Source organism: Coregonus clupeaformis, unplaced genomic scaffold (assembly GCF_020615455.1).
Source record: "Coregonus clupeaformis isolate EN_2021a unplaced genomic scaffold, ASM2061545v1 scaf0112, whole genome shotgun sequence".
NCBI classification, from domain to species: Eukaryota; Metazoa; Chordata; class Actinopteri; order Salmoniformes; family Salmonidae; genus Coregonus; species Coregonus clupeaformis.
The window spans coordinates 496,314-511,639 of NW_025533567.1; the positions used below are offsets into that span (position 1 = coordinate 496,314).

Below are 15,326 nucleotides of genomic sequence, written 5' to 3' on the forward strand. Positions count from 1 at the left end.
ACACACGTGCATGTATAGTACATACTCACATACACACACATGCATATATAGTACATACTGACATACACACACATTAAGAAATGGAAAAGAAAAGCCAGAACATGGACAAGCCCAGGAATTGCATCCAATCCTTCACTTTGGCATAGTGGCTATTTAGGGTAGTTGCCATCAAGAAGGCGATGATAGGAGATCTATTACAGTCCCTTTGAAAGGAGATCCCAATCCATCCCAATCCATCCCCATCCATCCCCATCCATCCCCATCCATCCCCATCCATCCCAATCCATCCCAATCCATCCCCATCCATCCCCATCCATCCCAATCCATCCCCATCCATCCCCATCCATCCCAATCCATCCCAATCCATCCCCATCCATCCCCATCCATCCCAATCCATCCCAATCCATCCCCATCCATCCATCCCCATCCATCCCCATCCATCCCCATCCATCCCCATCCATCCCAATCCATCCCAATCCATCCCCATCCATCCCAATCCATCCCAATCCATCCCCATCCATCCCCATCCATCCCAATCCATCCCAATCCACCCCATCCATCCCCATCCATCCCAATCCATCCCAATCCATCCCCATCCATCCCCATCCATCCCAATCCATCCCCATCCATCCCCATCCATCCCAATCCATCCCAATCCATCCCCATCCAAACCCATCCATCCCCATCCATCCCAATCCATCCCAATCCATCCCCATCCATCCCAATCCATCCCAATCCATCCCCATCCATCCCCATCCATCCCAATCCATCCCCATCCATCCCCATCCATCCCCATCCATCCCAATCCATCCCCATCCATCCCCATCCATCCCAATCCATCCCCATCCATCCCCATCCATCCCAATCGATCCCAATCCATCCCCATCCATCCCCATCCATCCCAATCCATCCCCATCCATCCCAATCCAACCCAATCCATCCCAATCCATCCCCATCCATCCCCATCCATCCCAATCCATCCCAATCCATCCACATCCATCCCCATCCATCCCAATCCATCCCAATCCATCCCCATCTATCCCCATCCATCCCAATCCATCCCAATCCATCCACATCCATCCCAATCCATCCCAATCCATCCCCATCCATCCCCATCCATCCCCATCCATCCCAATCCATCCCAATCCATCCCAATCCATCCCCATCCATCCCCATCCATCCCCATCCATCCCAATCCATCCCCATCCATCCCCATCCATCCCCATCCATCCCCATCCATCCCCATCCATCCCAATCCATCCCCATCCATCCCCATCCATCCCCATCCATCCACATCCATCCCCATCCATCCCAATCCATCCCAATCGATCCCCATCCATCCCCATCATACTCTTATAACACACACAGGCTACATGAGACATTGCTGCTCATACTATTATTGATAAGGCTAAAGGTATTGATGAATTGTGCTCATAGTCAAAGTTTCACTCCGTTCATAATAATCATTGATTAAAGCCTATCTATGCAGAGTGATAAGCACTTATTTATGCATAAATACATATTTCACTAAAGCAAACAGGAGAGTTTAGCTATATAAGAACAGCAAGCATACAGTATGGCTTCAGCATCAAGTGATGACATATACAGTAAATGTACGTACCTATAGAATCAAGCATCACATCTCTTAAATTCTACAGAAAGGCATCATACATCATATAGCTTTCATACAGGTGTCTCATGTAAATATATTAAACATTTCCCAACATTTTTTAAAGATTAAAAAACCCTGGATATTTGATGATGTGTAGGTATGCCAAAAAAGTTCATTTAGAGCTATCATATCCTCATCCCATAGTGTAATCTCTTTGGATGAAAGCTTTCCTGCAGATAGCATGGGCACTGTGTTCTCAACTCTGTTACAGGGCAGGCCAGGCTGCCAAGAAAGACCATAGTGGCATTTTTTTCATTAAGGAACAGTACACAGTAAACATCAGCTGAGGATCATTTCAGACACAATGTTTCTTACCAAAATAAGTCACTTTCATTTTCATTCTATCTATTTCCTTTTACAAACATAATGGTGTAACTATGCCGTCTCTACATAGTTGGCTGGGTAGAGTCCCTCTCTCCCTCCATCCTTCATCCCTCTACACCAGCCCTGGTCATCCTCATCCTCAGTCTTCAGAAACTCCTCACCTGGAGGGGAGAGGGGGATGGCGAGAGGGAGGGAGAGGTGGAGGATGGTCATAATATGATAATATATCATTCAGTAACAGTTTACCACAGACTCTCTCTCTCACACACACACACAGACAGACAGACATACAGTGTGAAGGCCTACCTGCTTTAAAGGAGAGCTCATCTCTCTCCTGTCCGTCATAGTCATAGAGAGCCCTGACCCTAACTCCTCCGATCATTACACTGAGAGAGCGTTAAAGAGAGAGCGAGAGAGAGAAAGAGAGCGTTAGTGTAAATCAACCATACACTAACACTAACTACAAACAATTAACACAACAATCAGTATTGGAAATATATGATTCATCATAATGAGATGGGAAGTGAGTACTAAATGCCTCCTGTATCATACTAAGAATGTAACGTAAATTCCTCCAACTACTTAGCATCACTGAGATAGAGTTGTACTGTAGCAGGAAACAATAAAGACAGACAGATGGAGACATGTTACCTCCTCTCTATGGTGCCTTGCTGTGCCTCTACCTCTTTCTCTTTCTCTTTCTTCCCTTTTTTGCTTTTCTTTTCTGGCGTCCACTCCTGAAAGAGACGTTTCATTAGACCCCATTGTACAACAAGGCAGGCCGGTCCAGTATATTACCCTCCAGCAGACTGTAATACTGGTCACATTGTTGTTATATTCAGTATGTTGGACCATACACTACTGTTATACAGTCTGCTGCATTAGCTTGTAACACTGTTCACTACATTATACTACTTCTGACAATAACACAGGGCAGAAGTCTACATCAATTCATACTACAGTACACTCCATTAGGCCCCATTAACTTCCATTAGCCCGCTGTGTCTGTGTGTTGCACCTGGAACTGAGGCCAGTCAGTGGGCATGCCCGGTCCGTGGGTGTTCTTCCACCAGCGCAGGTCGTCCTGCTCATTGATGGCCATGAGAGTGTTGTGGAGCTCATTATACACAGCCTTCACACTGGGGGAGAGAAGGAGAGAGGGGGGAGGGAGAGAGAGGGGGGAATGAGAGATGGGGGGTGGGAGAGAGAGGGGAGGGAGAGAGAGGGGGAGGGAGAGAGATGGGGAGAGAGAGACGGTGGGAGAGAGAGGGGGGAGGGAGAGAGAGGGGGAATGAGAGAGAGGGGGTGGGAGAGAGAGGTGGAGGGAGAGAGGGGAGGGGGAGGGGAGACAGAGAGGGGTGAATGAGAGAGAGGGGTGGGAGAGCGAGGGGGAATGAGAGAGCGGGGAGGGAGAGAGGGGGGATAGAGAGAGAGGTGGAGGGAGAGAGAGGGAGAGAGAGGGGGAGAGAGAGGGGGGGGAGAGAGAGGGGGAGGGAGAGAGAGGGAGGAATGAGAGATGGGGGGGTGGGAGAGAGAGGGGAGGGGAGAGGAGGGAGGAGGGAGAGATGGGGAGAGAGAGAGGAGGGAATGAGAGAGACGGTGGGAGAGAGAGGGGTGGGAGAGAGAGGGGGAGGGAGAGAGAGGGGGAATGAGAGAGAGAGGGTGGGAGAGAGAGGGGAGGGAGGGGGGAGGGGGGGAGGAGGGAGAGACAGAGAGGGGTGAATGAGAGAGAGGGGGTGGGAGAGCGAGGGGAATGAGAGAGAAGGGGAGGGAGAGAGAGGGGGAGAGAGAGGGGCAGCGAGAGAGAGGTGGAGGGAGAGAGAGGGAGAGAGAGGGGGAGAGAGAGAGGGGGAGGGAGAGAGAGGGAGGAATGAGAGAGGGGGGTGAGAGAGAATGGGGAGAGAGATAATGGAGAGGGGAAAATGAGAGAGAGGGGGTGGGAAAGAGAGGGGGAGGGAGAGAGAGGGGGAGAGAGAGGGGGGAGCGAGAGAAAAGTGGAGGGAGAGAGAGGGGGAGAGAGAAGGGGAGGGAGAGAGAGGGGGAGGGAGGGAGAGAGAGGGGATGAGAGAGAGAATGGGGGGGGAGAGAGAATGGGGCATGACAGAAATGGAGAGTGAGAGATGAGATAAAGACATTTACACAACGCAACTACAACAAACACACCCACACACACCCTCCTAGTAACAGTCTGGCTGCAGGTGTAGCCTACCTCTCATTGTTGGTGACGTCCAGGTGTCTGTGGATGGACAGGAAGGCCTGTTTGAGGAAGCTGATCCTCTTCCTCTCCTCCTCCTGTGATTGGTCAAAAATACCTCCATCTCCCTCCATGTAGCGAGGGGCATAGCGGGTCACCTCCTCCAGAACCTTCTCATAGCGGGCTCGCACCTGGGGGTGTCGCATTGGAGGGAGAGTTACACATTATTACACACACAGACTCACACATTCAGTTATCTCCTTCATTCTCTTACTGTCTATCACTCACTTTCTCAGTCTCCTGCTGAGCCAGCTCTCTCTCCTCCTGGATCTTCCTCTGTTTCTCGATGGCCACGTCAGGGTTGCCCTTGGCGTGGGCCTCCCGGTCCCTGGCAGTCTGCTCCTTACGCTGCACTTTATGGAACGCACTCCTGGCTTTGTCCAGCTGAGGGGCATAAGGTGAGGCTGACATATTAGTGACTCAATGAAGACTCCCACACATACAAGTCATTTACCTCTGCCCTACCCTTTATAAAGGAATTTCTCAGTAGAGATTGTCCATTCAACGTGGTGATTCATAGTGTCTTAGAGACCTCTCTTTCATCTACAGCAGGGGTGTCAAACGTCCGGCCCGCGGGCCGGATCAGGCCCGCAAACGGGTTTAATCCGGCCCGCAAGATGATTAAAAAAAAATATATATATATATATATACATTGTAAAGTATAAAAATGCACTGCAATTTTTCAATTAAATAAACTGCTGTTCCAATTGCGTCCACTGGATGGCGCAATAGCAATTGTGTTAAGCAAGCAAACTGTTTATACCGGGGCAGAGCAAGTAGGTCAAGCACGTGCAGCCAATGAGCTACTTTGTTTTGCCCGCGATATTTATTACGGCTTCTACTTTTAACATTATGTGCTTTGGCACCCTCAATGCCCCAATATGTCTCTGTCAAAAAAGAGAAAAGTGGACGCAGAGTGCAGAGTGTTCCAAGAAAAATGGTCATCCTATTTATTCACGGAATTGAATGGGAAAGCTGTATGTTTGGTGTGTTCAGAGCATGTTGCAGTGCTGAAAGAATATAACCTTCGGTCGCCACTATGTGAGTCTTCATGCCGACAAATATGACAACTTTCAAGGACAGCGGAGATGAGAGAAGTTGAATGAACTGTTGGCGGGTCTGAAGAAACAGCAGTCTGTGTTTACTCACAGCCGAGACATCAGTGATGCTGCAGTGAAAGCTAGCTACCTCATTGCTAATGAAATCGCAGTGGCTTCAAAACCATTTAGTGAGGGTGAATTTGTAAAAACATGCATGATGAAGGCAGCGGAGATTGTGTGCCCTGAAAGCGGCAGGCTTTTTGCAAATATCAGCCTGACAAGAAACACAGTTGCAGACAGGATTTCCGATCTTTCAGTGGATTTGGACAGCCAGTTGAAGCAAAAAGTAAAGTCATTTATTGCGTTTTCGGTTGCAATTGATGAAAGCACGGACATTACAGATGTTGCACAACTGGCCATTTTCATCCGCGGAGTTGATGACACATTGACCGTCACCGAGGAGTTCGTGGAGTTGGTGCCGATGACAGATACAACGACAGCAGCTGATATTTTTACCGCACTCGTCGGCGCGCTGGACAGGGTCGGAGTGGACTGGTCCCCACGCTGTCAGCCTGGCTACAGATGGTGCGCCCTCAATGATCGGGGAAAAAAGCAGGCGTTGTGACAAAGTTCAGAGAGAAAGTGCAATCTGCAAATGGAGGACGTGATTTTTGACTTTTCACTGTATTTTGCACCAGGAGGCTTTGTGTTGCAAGTCATTAAAGATGGATAACGTCATGAAGGTTGTCATCCAAACTGTTAATTTCATCCGATCCAGAAGCCTGAATCACCGTCAGTTTGACAGCCTTCTCAGAGAGAAAGACCACATCTATGGCCTGCCATACCACACTGAGGTAAGATGGTTAAGCCGAGGTGCTGTGCTGAGCGTTTCTTTGATTTACGAGAAGAAATTGAACAGTTCATGGAAGAAAAGGGCAAACCAGTGTTAGAATTTCATTCCGCAGAATGGATGCAGGACCTTGCATTTATGGTGGATGTTACAGAGCACCTGAATAACTTGAACAAACAGCTGCAAGGGCGCAACAAAGTTGTCACGCAGTATTATGACAGCATACGTTCTTTCAAGTTGAAGCTGTCATTGTGGGAGATGCAACTCGCCGGTGGTGATGCAGCTCACTTCCCCTGTCTGAAAAATGTGTGCGCGACCCAACATGTGGCAGACATGAAGCGGTTCAAAGATAAAATAACGGGACTGTTACGGGAGTTTGAGCAACGCTTTCAGATTTATGTTTATATGTTTTTATGTTGCTGTGCTATTGTTTTTAATTGATTTTATTTTATTTGTATATTTAACCTATTCTTGACTCTGTGGTTCTTGCACTTGTTTGGGGAACAGGATTTCATTATTTTTATCTACATTTCTGCCTGAGAAATGACACCCTGATATAGTTCTGTGATCTGTGATATACTTCTGTGAATCACTGAGGCATTGTGTGTTTGTGTGTTCTTTGTCCTCAGAACTTTCAAATAACTTGAGGTGTTTTATGATTAATAGTGATGTTGTGCTTTTGGACACTGTCCTCAGGCTCCAGCTTTATGTTTATATGTTTTTATGTTGATGTGCTATTGTTTTTAATTGATTTTATTTTATTTGTATATTTAACCTATTCTTGACTCTGTGGTTCTTGCACTTGTTTGGGGAACAGGATTTCATTATTTTTATCTACATTTCTGCCTGAGAAATGACACCCTGATATAGTTCTGTGATCTGTGAAACAGTTCTGTTAATCACTGAGGCATTGTGTGTTTGTGTGTTCTTTGTCCTCAGAACTTTCAAATAACTTGAGGTGTTTTATGATTAATAGTGATGTTGTGCTTTCGGACACTGTCCTCAGGCTCCAGCTTTATGTTTATATGTTTTTATGTTGATGTGCTATTGTTTTTAATTGATTTTATTTTATTTGTATATTTAACCTATTCTTGACTCTGTGGTTCTTGCACTTGTTTGGGGAACAGGATTTCATTATTTTGATCTACATTTCTGCCTGAGAAATGACACCCTGATATAGTTCTGTGATCTGTGAAACAGTTATGTTAATCACTGAGGCATTGTGTGTTTGTGTGTTCTTTTTCTTTAGAATTGTCAAATAAACTTGACGTGTTTTATGATTAATAGTGATGTTGTGCTTGTACTATTTTGGACACACTGTCCTCAGGCTCCAGCTTTATGTTGTATGTTGATCGTATTAAAACAAAGAAAACAATCTGAAGTTGTTGTTTTTAAGTTATATATACCATGATTTTTCCGGTCCGGCCCACTTGGGAATAGATTTTCCTCCATGTGGCCCCTGAGCTAAAATGAGTTTGACACCCCTGATCTACAGTATTCTAACCTTCTTCAGCCGTTTGGCCCAGGGCTTCTGAGCACGTGCGAAGCCAGTCTCAAAGTCCTGGGACTCCTTGAAGCCTCCAAAGAGCTTCTTATGGAAGGTCTCTTTCTGCCAGGTCCTGACCCGGTCCCCGTCCTCCGAAACCAGGGAGCGACACACGGACGAGTGCAGGGCGGAGAGACGGTCGGCGGAGGAGAGGAAACATTGCCACGCCTGCAGGAGGGATCCATACAGCGGGCCTGTAGAGGGAGGAGAGCAGAGCAGAGAGAGGGATGAAGAGAGAGAGAGAGAGAGAGAGAGAGAGAGAGAGTGGATGGTATACAGTATCACCAGGGAACATAGTGAACAAACAGTAATAGTGAGTCTCTTCAGCTGCAGCACTCACTGGAGTCCACCAGGGGCTTCCATTTGTTGCTCCACTCGCTGAGCTGCTGAGCGTACTGCCTCTCCACACGGGCTCTCTCCTGGAAGCACACCACGATGTCATTACACGCCTGGAAGGCATCCTCTGTGCGCTTCACCGTGCACTGGTAGTTCCCAGGCTAGGGGGAGGACAGAGGGAGGGAGGGAGGGAGGGAGGGAGGGAGGGAGGGAGGGAGGGAGGGAGGGAGGGAGGGAGGGAGGGAGGAAGCGGGAGGGAGGGAGAGCGGGAGGGAGGGAGGGAGGGAGGGAGGGAGGGAGAGCGGGGGGAATAGAGAGGGTGAACAAGGACGAGGAGGGAGAGGGAAAAGTTTGAGATTGGACATACAGTAGTAATGTAGCAATAGATATTAACACGGATAGTCAAGTTCCTTTCAGTTAAATAACTATTTTACTGTTTCCTCTGTAAACTCTATACACTGTGACCTGTAACCTGTTCTCATCCTAACGTCGATCTGTTTTCCTTTAGACGAGCCATTTGAATGTCTTGAGGTTTCTGTAAAAGCCTAATGAAGGCACCATGGGGTGTGGCTGGTGAAAACAGGGCTATAGACAGGCCAGTAAAAGGACAGATGAAAAGGGAGTGATGGAGTAACAGGGCAATTCACTGAGGGTAATGACATTACCAGAGTTGTGTTTGTGGATGTGGAGTTTGGAAAACGCTCCATTATTTTCCTGGCACTATTTTCACCCCTCCACTTCAGTTTTATTCGTTTTATTCGTTTTTCTCTCTCTCTTCCTCTCGTTTGCTCTCTCTCTCTCTCTCTCTCTCTCTCGCTCTTTCACTCTCTTTCTCTCAAACATACACACACCTTGGCACCTTTCCAAACAATAAGTGTGTAATTGTCTCTCCTTTAGGTCATCCTATTCTCTGTCCCTCCAGCTCCCTCTCTGTTTGAGTATGTTGTGGTTTCTACTGACTCTGAGAATTAAGTGAAAACAGCTGAGGAATCTTGCCCAAAGCCAACAGTACTGCACCAGAACTAGCCGCAGCCAACCAATCACAAAGGCAGAGACAGAGCCACTACAACTGAGCTGGCACAACACAACAAAATATCACAGAAAAAAGGTCATCAGAGATCTGACATGGTTCTCTGTAACAAATCATATTTCATGTACATACCAACACATTAGCGCAATCAAATGGCTGTATTGCTGCGTACATAACACGCAGAACTAGAACAATGTGAAATGCTGTGGAAACAACATAGTGAACCTTTACACTCAAATCAATCTGACAGTACATTGGAGTGCCACTCTAATGATGGCTATTCTACACACTCCACAGCACTTAACTAGTAACAACTATGACAACACAACCATAATAATTAAGAGTCAGAGCACATATTCAACCCAACACTTCACAATGACAGGCAGCAGCCAGAAGAGGAGGGCCAGAGAACAGCACTAACAGGAACTGAGCTGGAAACACATCCAACACAACAGGAGGGAGCCCAAATTACAGAGAGAGAGAGAGGAGATGAAAGTGGGGCAATGACCAGGAGGCCAGCAATCAGGAAGAGAAGAAACACACACTGGTCAGTCGGATGGAGCTGCAACTAGCCAATCAGTGGAGTATAGAAGCCAAACCAACTAATCAAATTGCCATAGCACATTTATCAGTCTATCATGATATGAGCATTATGGAGTATGGTTAAAAACTACAATATTTTTCATTTGAGAAATGTATTGGCTATCTGCTCCCTCTATGGACCCCAATGGACATGTATATTTATCATTGTCACAGTTGTAAGTATGCATATATTATTATTTATTTTTGTTTATTTGTTTGTTTCATTCACACCTGCACTGTTGGAGCTTGGAGCTTAAGTATTTCACTGTACACTGGAACTAAATAAACATCTTCTAATCTTAAGCATCCAACAACCCATACGTAAAATGTATGGACGCATGACTGTAAGTTGGTTTGGATAAAAGCGTCTGCTAAATGGTATATTATGTATTATTAAGTTGCCATAATCAATTTCAGAGTTGTTTATTAACAGGTAATAACATTGTAATGATTAGGTTACGTCTGTAAAGAGGTGGGTGAATGATGGGATGAGTACACACAAATGTCCCAGCTAAAAGGGTAGCAGAACTTAATTTCTCTGAAGCTAAACAACATATAGTCTCCCGAGTGGCGCAGTGGTCTAAGGCACTGCATCGCTGTGCTAGCTGTGCCACTAGAGATCCTGGTTCGAATCCAGGCTCTGTCATAGCCGGCCGCGACCGGGAGACCCATGGGGCGGCGCACAATTGGTCCAGGGTAGGGGAGGGAATGGCCGGCAGGGATGTTGGTAGAGCATGGCGTTTGCAACGCCAGGGTTGTGGGTTCGATTCCCACGGGGGGCCAGTATAAAAAATATAATGTATGCACTCACTAACTGTAAGTCGCTCTGGATAAGAGCGTCTGCTAAATGACTAAAATGTAAATATAGCGAGCCTAGTGTGATAGAGAGGCCTTGTACACATTGACCTATGAGCAGCAATATTGTTTTGTCTGTCACGGGAATCTCTTGTACAAGGTTATCAAGACATCCTGAGGCTAAGTGATCCTGTGTTTTCCTGTCTGTTTCTTCCTCCTCTCCACTTCTTTCTCCATCTCGCTCACTCTATCTCTCTGTGTGTCCTCTATCTCTTACACAGGCATTGCACTTGCACACACACACACACGCACACACACACACACATATACACTCACCATCCAGAAGCTCTGTTTGTTGGCATCTTCAGGGACAACCTCAGGAGGGAGAGTCGACATCCTGTCCGCTGAAACAGAAAAATATAAAGTGAAATCAGTTATATCTCCTTCAACATTCTGTGCACCTCTCATCATACCTTTACTCCACCCAGGTGGTCAGTTGAGTACAATGATGGAAATCCATGAAGACCAGTTTGGTTTATAAAGTTTTAGACAGTTATTTTCCTACACAGTAAAGTTTATTAAAGAGATTGTTACATGTATAAATAAAGCAGGACAGATAAGTGGATACACTGTAAAGACCTTGCTGTGAATTTGACAGTAACTTACAGGCAGCTCAGTGGTAAGTACAATTCTGTATTTCATATTGCTGTATACCTACTGTAATATAAATACGGTATCAAAGCAAGTACTCGTCAACTGTGAATTAATGAAATTCACTGAGGGGAGGGGTTTATGTTTCACAGTATTTTACTGTAATTACAAGGGATTGGTGCAAGCAGGTTGGCTGCTGCAGTATGTAAAGTGTTTACACATATTTAGTGTTTTATATCTCTTGCACTTCTAGAGGCCTTAACAAAGGCTTCCAAACTGGCAGTGACTACAGAGCAAAACAGACCAAGGACATGGCAAAATGTTCAACAAATTTAAGGTTGAACCTTTTACTGCAGTGGGCTAAATCAGGGTCACACAGAGTGATTCTTGGTAGTCTTAAACAAATCTACTTTGAAACAAAAGTATACACCTCACACACATGGTTATAGGCTTAAAAAAAACAAGAAACCTGTATCAGATATAGAGTTGAAATGTATAAAATCTTGAGTTTGCATCCCAATATTACACTTTATATACATCACAGAAGACTGAAATATAACAAAACTGTTTGACATAGAAACACCGGATTTTCGTTATTAAAAATATATATATATTGATTAATTATAAAATTATGAAAAATATTGATAACATTCCACCCATGAGGCTAAAGAGAGCGCTTTTGGTCATTGACTGCAGGAAAGGGCTACAACTTGCTGCCATTCCAATCTGTCCCCTATATATTTTTTATTGATGGGGCACTATAACCACATTGGAGTATAATTGGTACAGCATTCTCACTCACGGGTGCAACAAATATAGCCTCTTACAAGGCACGTCTCAAAATATGGTGAGACAGCTTGTCTGTGGAAACTTTGGTTATTAGGTTATTAAATGATTGCATCTGAGCTCCTAGAGTGTGCAGCTCTCCTTTTCTTTTTCTAGTGTTCTACTCCGCTAGCCAGCACCTCGCCTAAACAGGTGTTCCTTACTTTCACATCCAAATTAGCCAGAAACAACAATACCATGCACCCACTAGTGTATTCTGTGGTGTGGAATTACAATACCATTCGAAATACAGCAATTATTTCCCAGGCCACAAATTTGTTGTTGTTGATAATACCCCAAATTACCGTATAAATTACACTTTTCCGTAGAATTGGGAAAATGTGTTGCAAAAGCAGTATAATTTCTACAGTGTACAGGGTAGATTGATAACTACCAGTAGGTGAGAGTGAGTTATTCTGGCGTGGTACAGTTTCAGTATAATACAGTAAAACAGATACTCAGAGGTCTGGCATTTAAGGCCCTGAGTCTACCAGCAAGGATGGAATGCCCTCTCCCACAATTCCCAGCTTTGAAACTTGAGCCATCCCAAAATAAACAGGGGGTAAAGGTCGCCCACTCTCCCCGTCTCCCTACTCTCTCACTCTCTGTGTCTCTGCTGGTGGGCTTGTATTCCCCTCGCTCCCTAGAGAAAACATAAAAACATAGACCCACATGCAATACACACACAACACACACACACAAACTCACATGCTCCTAAATCTACAGACATGCACTCAGACAGACAGTTCTGGTTCCAGAGACATAAGCGGTTTCTTAGGGCCCTCGGCCGCTAGCGGGCCCCCGACCCAAAAAATGATAATTGTCTCAACCTACTATTGAGAATAAGGTGCAATTTCAAAATGTGGTTGTACATCAGCAGCTTTTCTCCTGCAGAGGAGGCTAGTGGGAGGAGCTATAGGAGGACATCCTCCAACAATAAGCCCGTCCTCCTATAGCTTCTCCCACCAGCCTCCACTGTTCTCTTGTTATGTCAGTCACTGATAGTCACTCAATTAGCAATGTCAGATAACAATGTTTTAATTGGTAGTTAGTCTAGCCAGCTATCTAAACTTGTCGTAATCATGGCCTCCAGGGGGCCCCCATTGATTTTGTTAGTCATTCTCACTAAGATATCATATTAACATGGCATACGTCATTACAAAATGTGTACAATTGCAGGAAATTAGCTTCTAAACTGAAAAAAAAAAAAAAAAAAGGCTAGAGCCAGCCATCTAGACAGACTTACCCTTGCTCAGTGACACAAAATATAAACTAGAGAGACAAACCCACATGATCCCAAACAGCTCACAATAAAACATCTCTCAAGGCAGAGAATGTAACAAATCCCACTCTGTCACAAGACTAATCTTTCTCTGCCTGTTTTCCAGATATCTCTATCTCTCCCACCCTCAGTCAGACCCACTATCAGATCCAATGATCCTTCTGTATTGGCCTCTATTCATGGGTTATCACATGATCCTCCATCTCCAGTGAGGGTCTGTGATGAAAGTGTGGATACTCTCTTTCTGTCTCTCTCTCTTTCTGTCTCTCTCTCTCTCTCTCTCTCTCTCTCTCTCTCTCTCTCTCTCTGTCTGTCTGTCTGTCTGTCTGTCTCTCTGTCTGTCTGTCTGTCTGTCTGTCTGTCTGTCTGTCTGTCTCTCTCTCTCTCTCTCTCTCTCTCTCTCTCTCTCTCTCTCTCTCTGTCTGTCTGTCTGTCTGTCTGTCTGTCTGTCTGTCTGTCTGTCTGTCTGTCTCTCTCTCTCTCTCTCTCTCTCTCTCTCTCTCTCTCTCCAGTGTCCCACTGTCTGCAGGAAGATGACACAACCCACAGGGTCTTTTGCTCCCTCTCACTGCAGGAGACCAGATATATAATGAATAATTTCCTTCTTACCCTTTGACCCCTCTTCCTGTTCCCTCACTGGATCATCTCCCTCTGGGCATGGCTAAAGCATGCAGGGATTTTTTTAAATTTAACCTTTATTTGATTTAACCTTTATTTTAGCACGGGGAAGACCATGAGGAAGAACATGATGAAGACCTATCAATGGTTGCTTTCTCTGTTGATAATCTCTGAGAATTAGAGGTATCTATTTATTCCTTTGAGATGGACTGCTAAATCCATATATACTCTGAGATTGACTTTTGAACCCAGAAATTATTTTCAGCTGATACAACTGACTGATAGCAATGATCTAAACCAATTATTAGTTTTCTACTGAAGGACCCCAATCAGTACAGATAGTGATAAGAGCATACCAAATCAATATATTACTTGAATAATATCTCACTTACCATCTACTGGCATAGATTTGAGTTGACCACAGACCATGCAAAAAAATCTGAAATGCCTGTGTGCTGTCCAGGTCAAACTATTGGAAATCTCTGGAGGAGTCCAAAACTTTTGGAGCAATCCCAGACTTTTGCAATAGCCTACCCCAAGAGAAAGGGTAAATCTTCTGAAACGTATTGAAATGCTCAAGCCTGGCACATACTCCCACTGCCAACTCTCTCACCCCCTGTCTACCCTCTCTCTCCCCCCACCTCAGTACCCATCACCCCCTCTGGCACACACTCTCTCCTCCCCCTGTCCCCGTTTTGGCTGTCACACATAACTCAGTACATACGCCCGCGCCTAGAGGAAATATATAACAACATATGAATGCATACTACAAAAATAGATTTGTACAGTAAGCTATCAGTGTATCAGGTCTTAATGAAGTTTGAATTCAGCCAGAGAAATCTGAGGTTAGAGTGAAATACATGGAAAAGTTTCTTACCTCTCACTCGTTCACTATTGCTGATGTCCTCACTGTTTCAACTCGCTCTTCTTTTTTGGGTTAAGTTTCTCTACCACCCTCCTCTCTCTCTCCCCTTCTGTCTCACCCCTTAGACTGCTCAGTTTTTTCCGTAGTTCTCTCCTCTCTCTTCCACTCCTTTTGCTGTGCTTTTGCTCCCTCTTTTTCCCTTTCTTTGGCCGACTGTCAGTGTTGGATGAGTTGGCTGTCTTTTTCCCCTCTCTCACCCGCTTTCTCTGTTCCCTCTCTCTCTTCAAAACAGCTGCAGAAAACTAATTCTCTGTCTCTCTGTACCACACCACTGGACAGCACCCCTCCCACTTATGCTCTCTTTCCCTCTTTCTCTTTCTCTTTCTCCCTCTCTCTCTCTCTCTTACCCTTGCTCTACCTCTCTCAGTGGAGTGTTAATGAAGTGTGCAGTGTTTTTGGCTTTTAGTGTGTATGTGTGCCTGTTGTCTGGAGTAGCAACCTTTGACTAGTACTGTTACAGAGCACTGTGTATGTGTGTGCGCTACATAGGGCCTAAGGTTTTGTCATATAAATGTATGTTGTTAAATACCACTACACAAGCCACAGAATCACATATTATATAGTCAAAGATAAGAAGAAGAAAATGCCACCCCCTA

At 45.2% G+C, this 15,326-nt stretch overlaps 1 protein-coding gene across 3 annotated transcripts; it reads right to left on the reverse strand.

Annotated features, from left to right (window-relative positions):
• Nucleotides 1-1,285: 1,285 nt before the first annotated feature.
• Nucleotides 1,286-15,138, reverse strand: LOC121566753 (protein kinase C and casein kinase substrate in neurons protein 3-like). 3 transcript variants are annotated; one of them, XM_045213480.1, is made up of 10 exons: nucleotides 14,683-15,138; nucleotides 10,766-10,833; nucleotides 8,027-8,183; nucleotides 7,645-7,880; nucleotides 4,479-4,634; nucleotides 4,206-4,381; nucleotides 3,015-3,135; nucleotides 2,648-2,733; nucleotides 2,303-2,382; nucleotides 1,286-2,157 (listed from the first exon to the last, which is right to left on the reverse strand). In XM_045213480.1, the coding sequence occupies exons 2-10, from the start codon at nucleotides 10,823-10,825 to the stop codon at nucleotides 2,048-2,050; spliced, it is 1,182 nt and encodes a 393-aa protein (XP_045069415.1). In that variant the 5' UTR covers nucleotides 10,826-10,833; nucleotides 14,683-15,138; the 3' UTR covers nucleotides 1,286-2,047. The 3 variants fall into 3 exon arrangements, with proteins under 3 accessions (XP_045069415.1, XP_045069414.1, XP_045069413.1); XM_045213479.1 differs by lacking the exon at nucleotides 14,683-15,138 and adding an exon at nucleotides 14,198-14,407 and having other exon boundaries at nucleotides 2,651-2,733; XM_045213478.1 differs by lacking the exon at nucleotides 14,683-15,138 and adding an exon at nucleotides 14,198-14,406.
• Between the last annotated feature and the right edge of the window lie 188 nt (nucleotides 15,139-15,326).

Coding starts and splice junctions, on each gene's coding strand:
- LOC121566753 (XM_045213478.1), bottom strand. CDS start 14,234: ATGGTCTGTGGTCAACTCAAATCTATGCCAGTAGATG. Junction 4,635..7,644: donor GGGCCAAACGGCTGAAGAAG/GTTAGAATACTG, acceptor TATGCCCCTCAG/CTGGACAAAGCCAGGAGTGC. Junction 2,158..2,302: donor TGAGCTCTCCTTTAAAGCAG/GTAGGCCTTCAC, acceptor TCTCCCCTCCAG/GTGAGGAGTTTCTGAAGACT.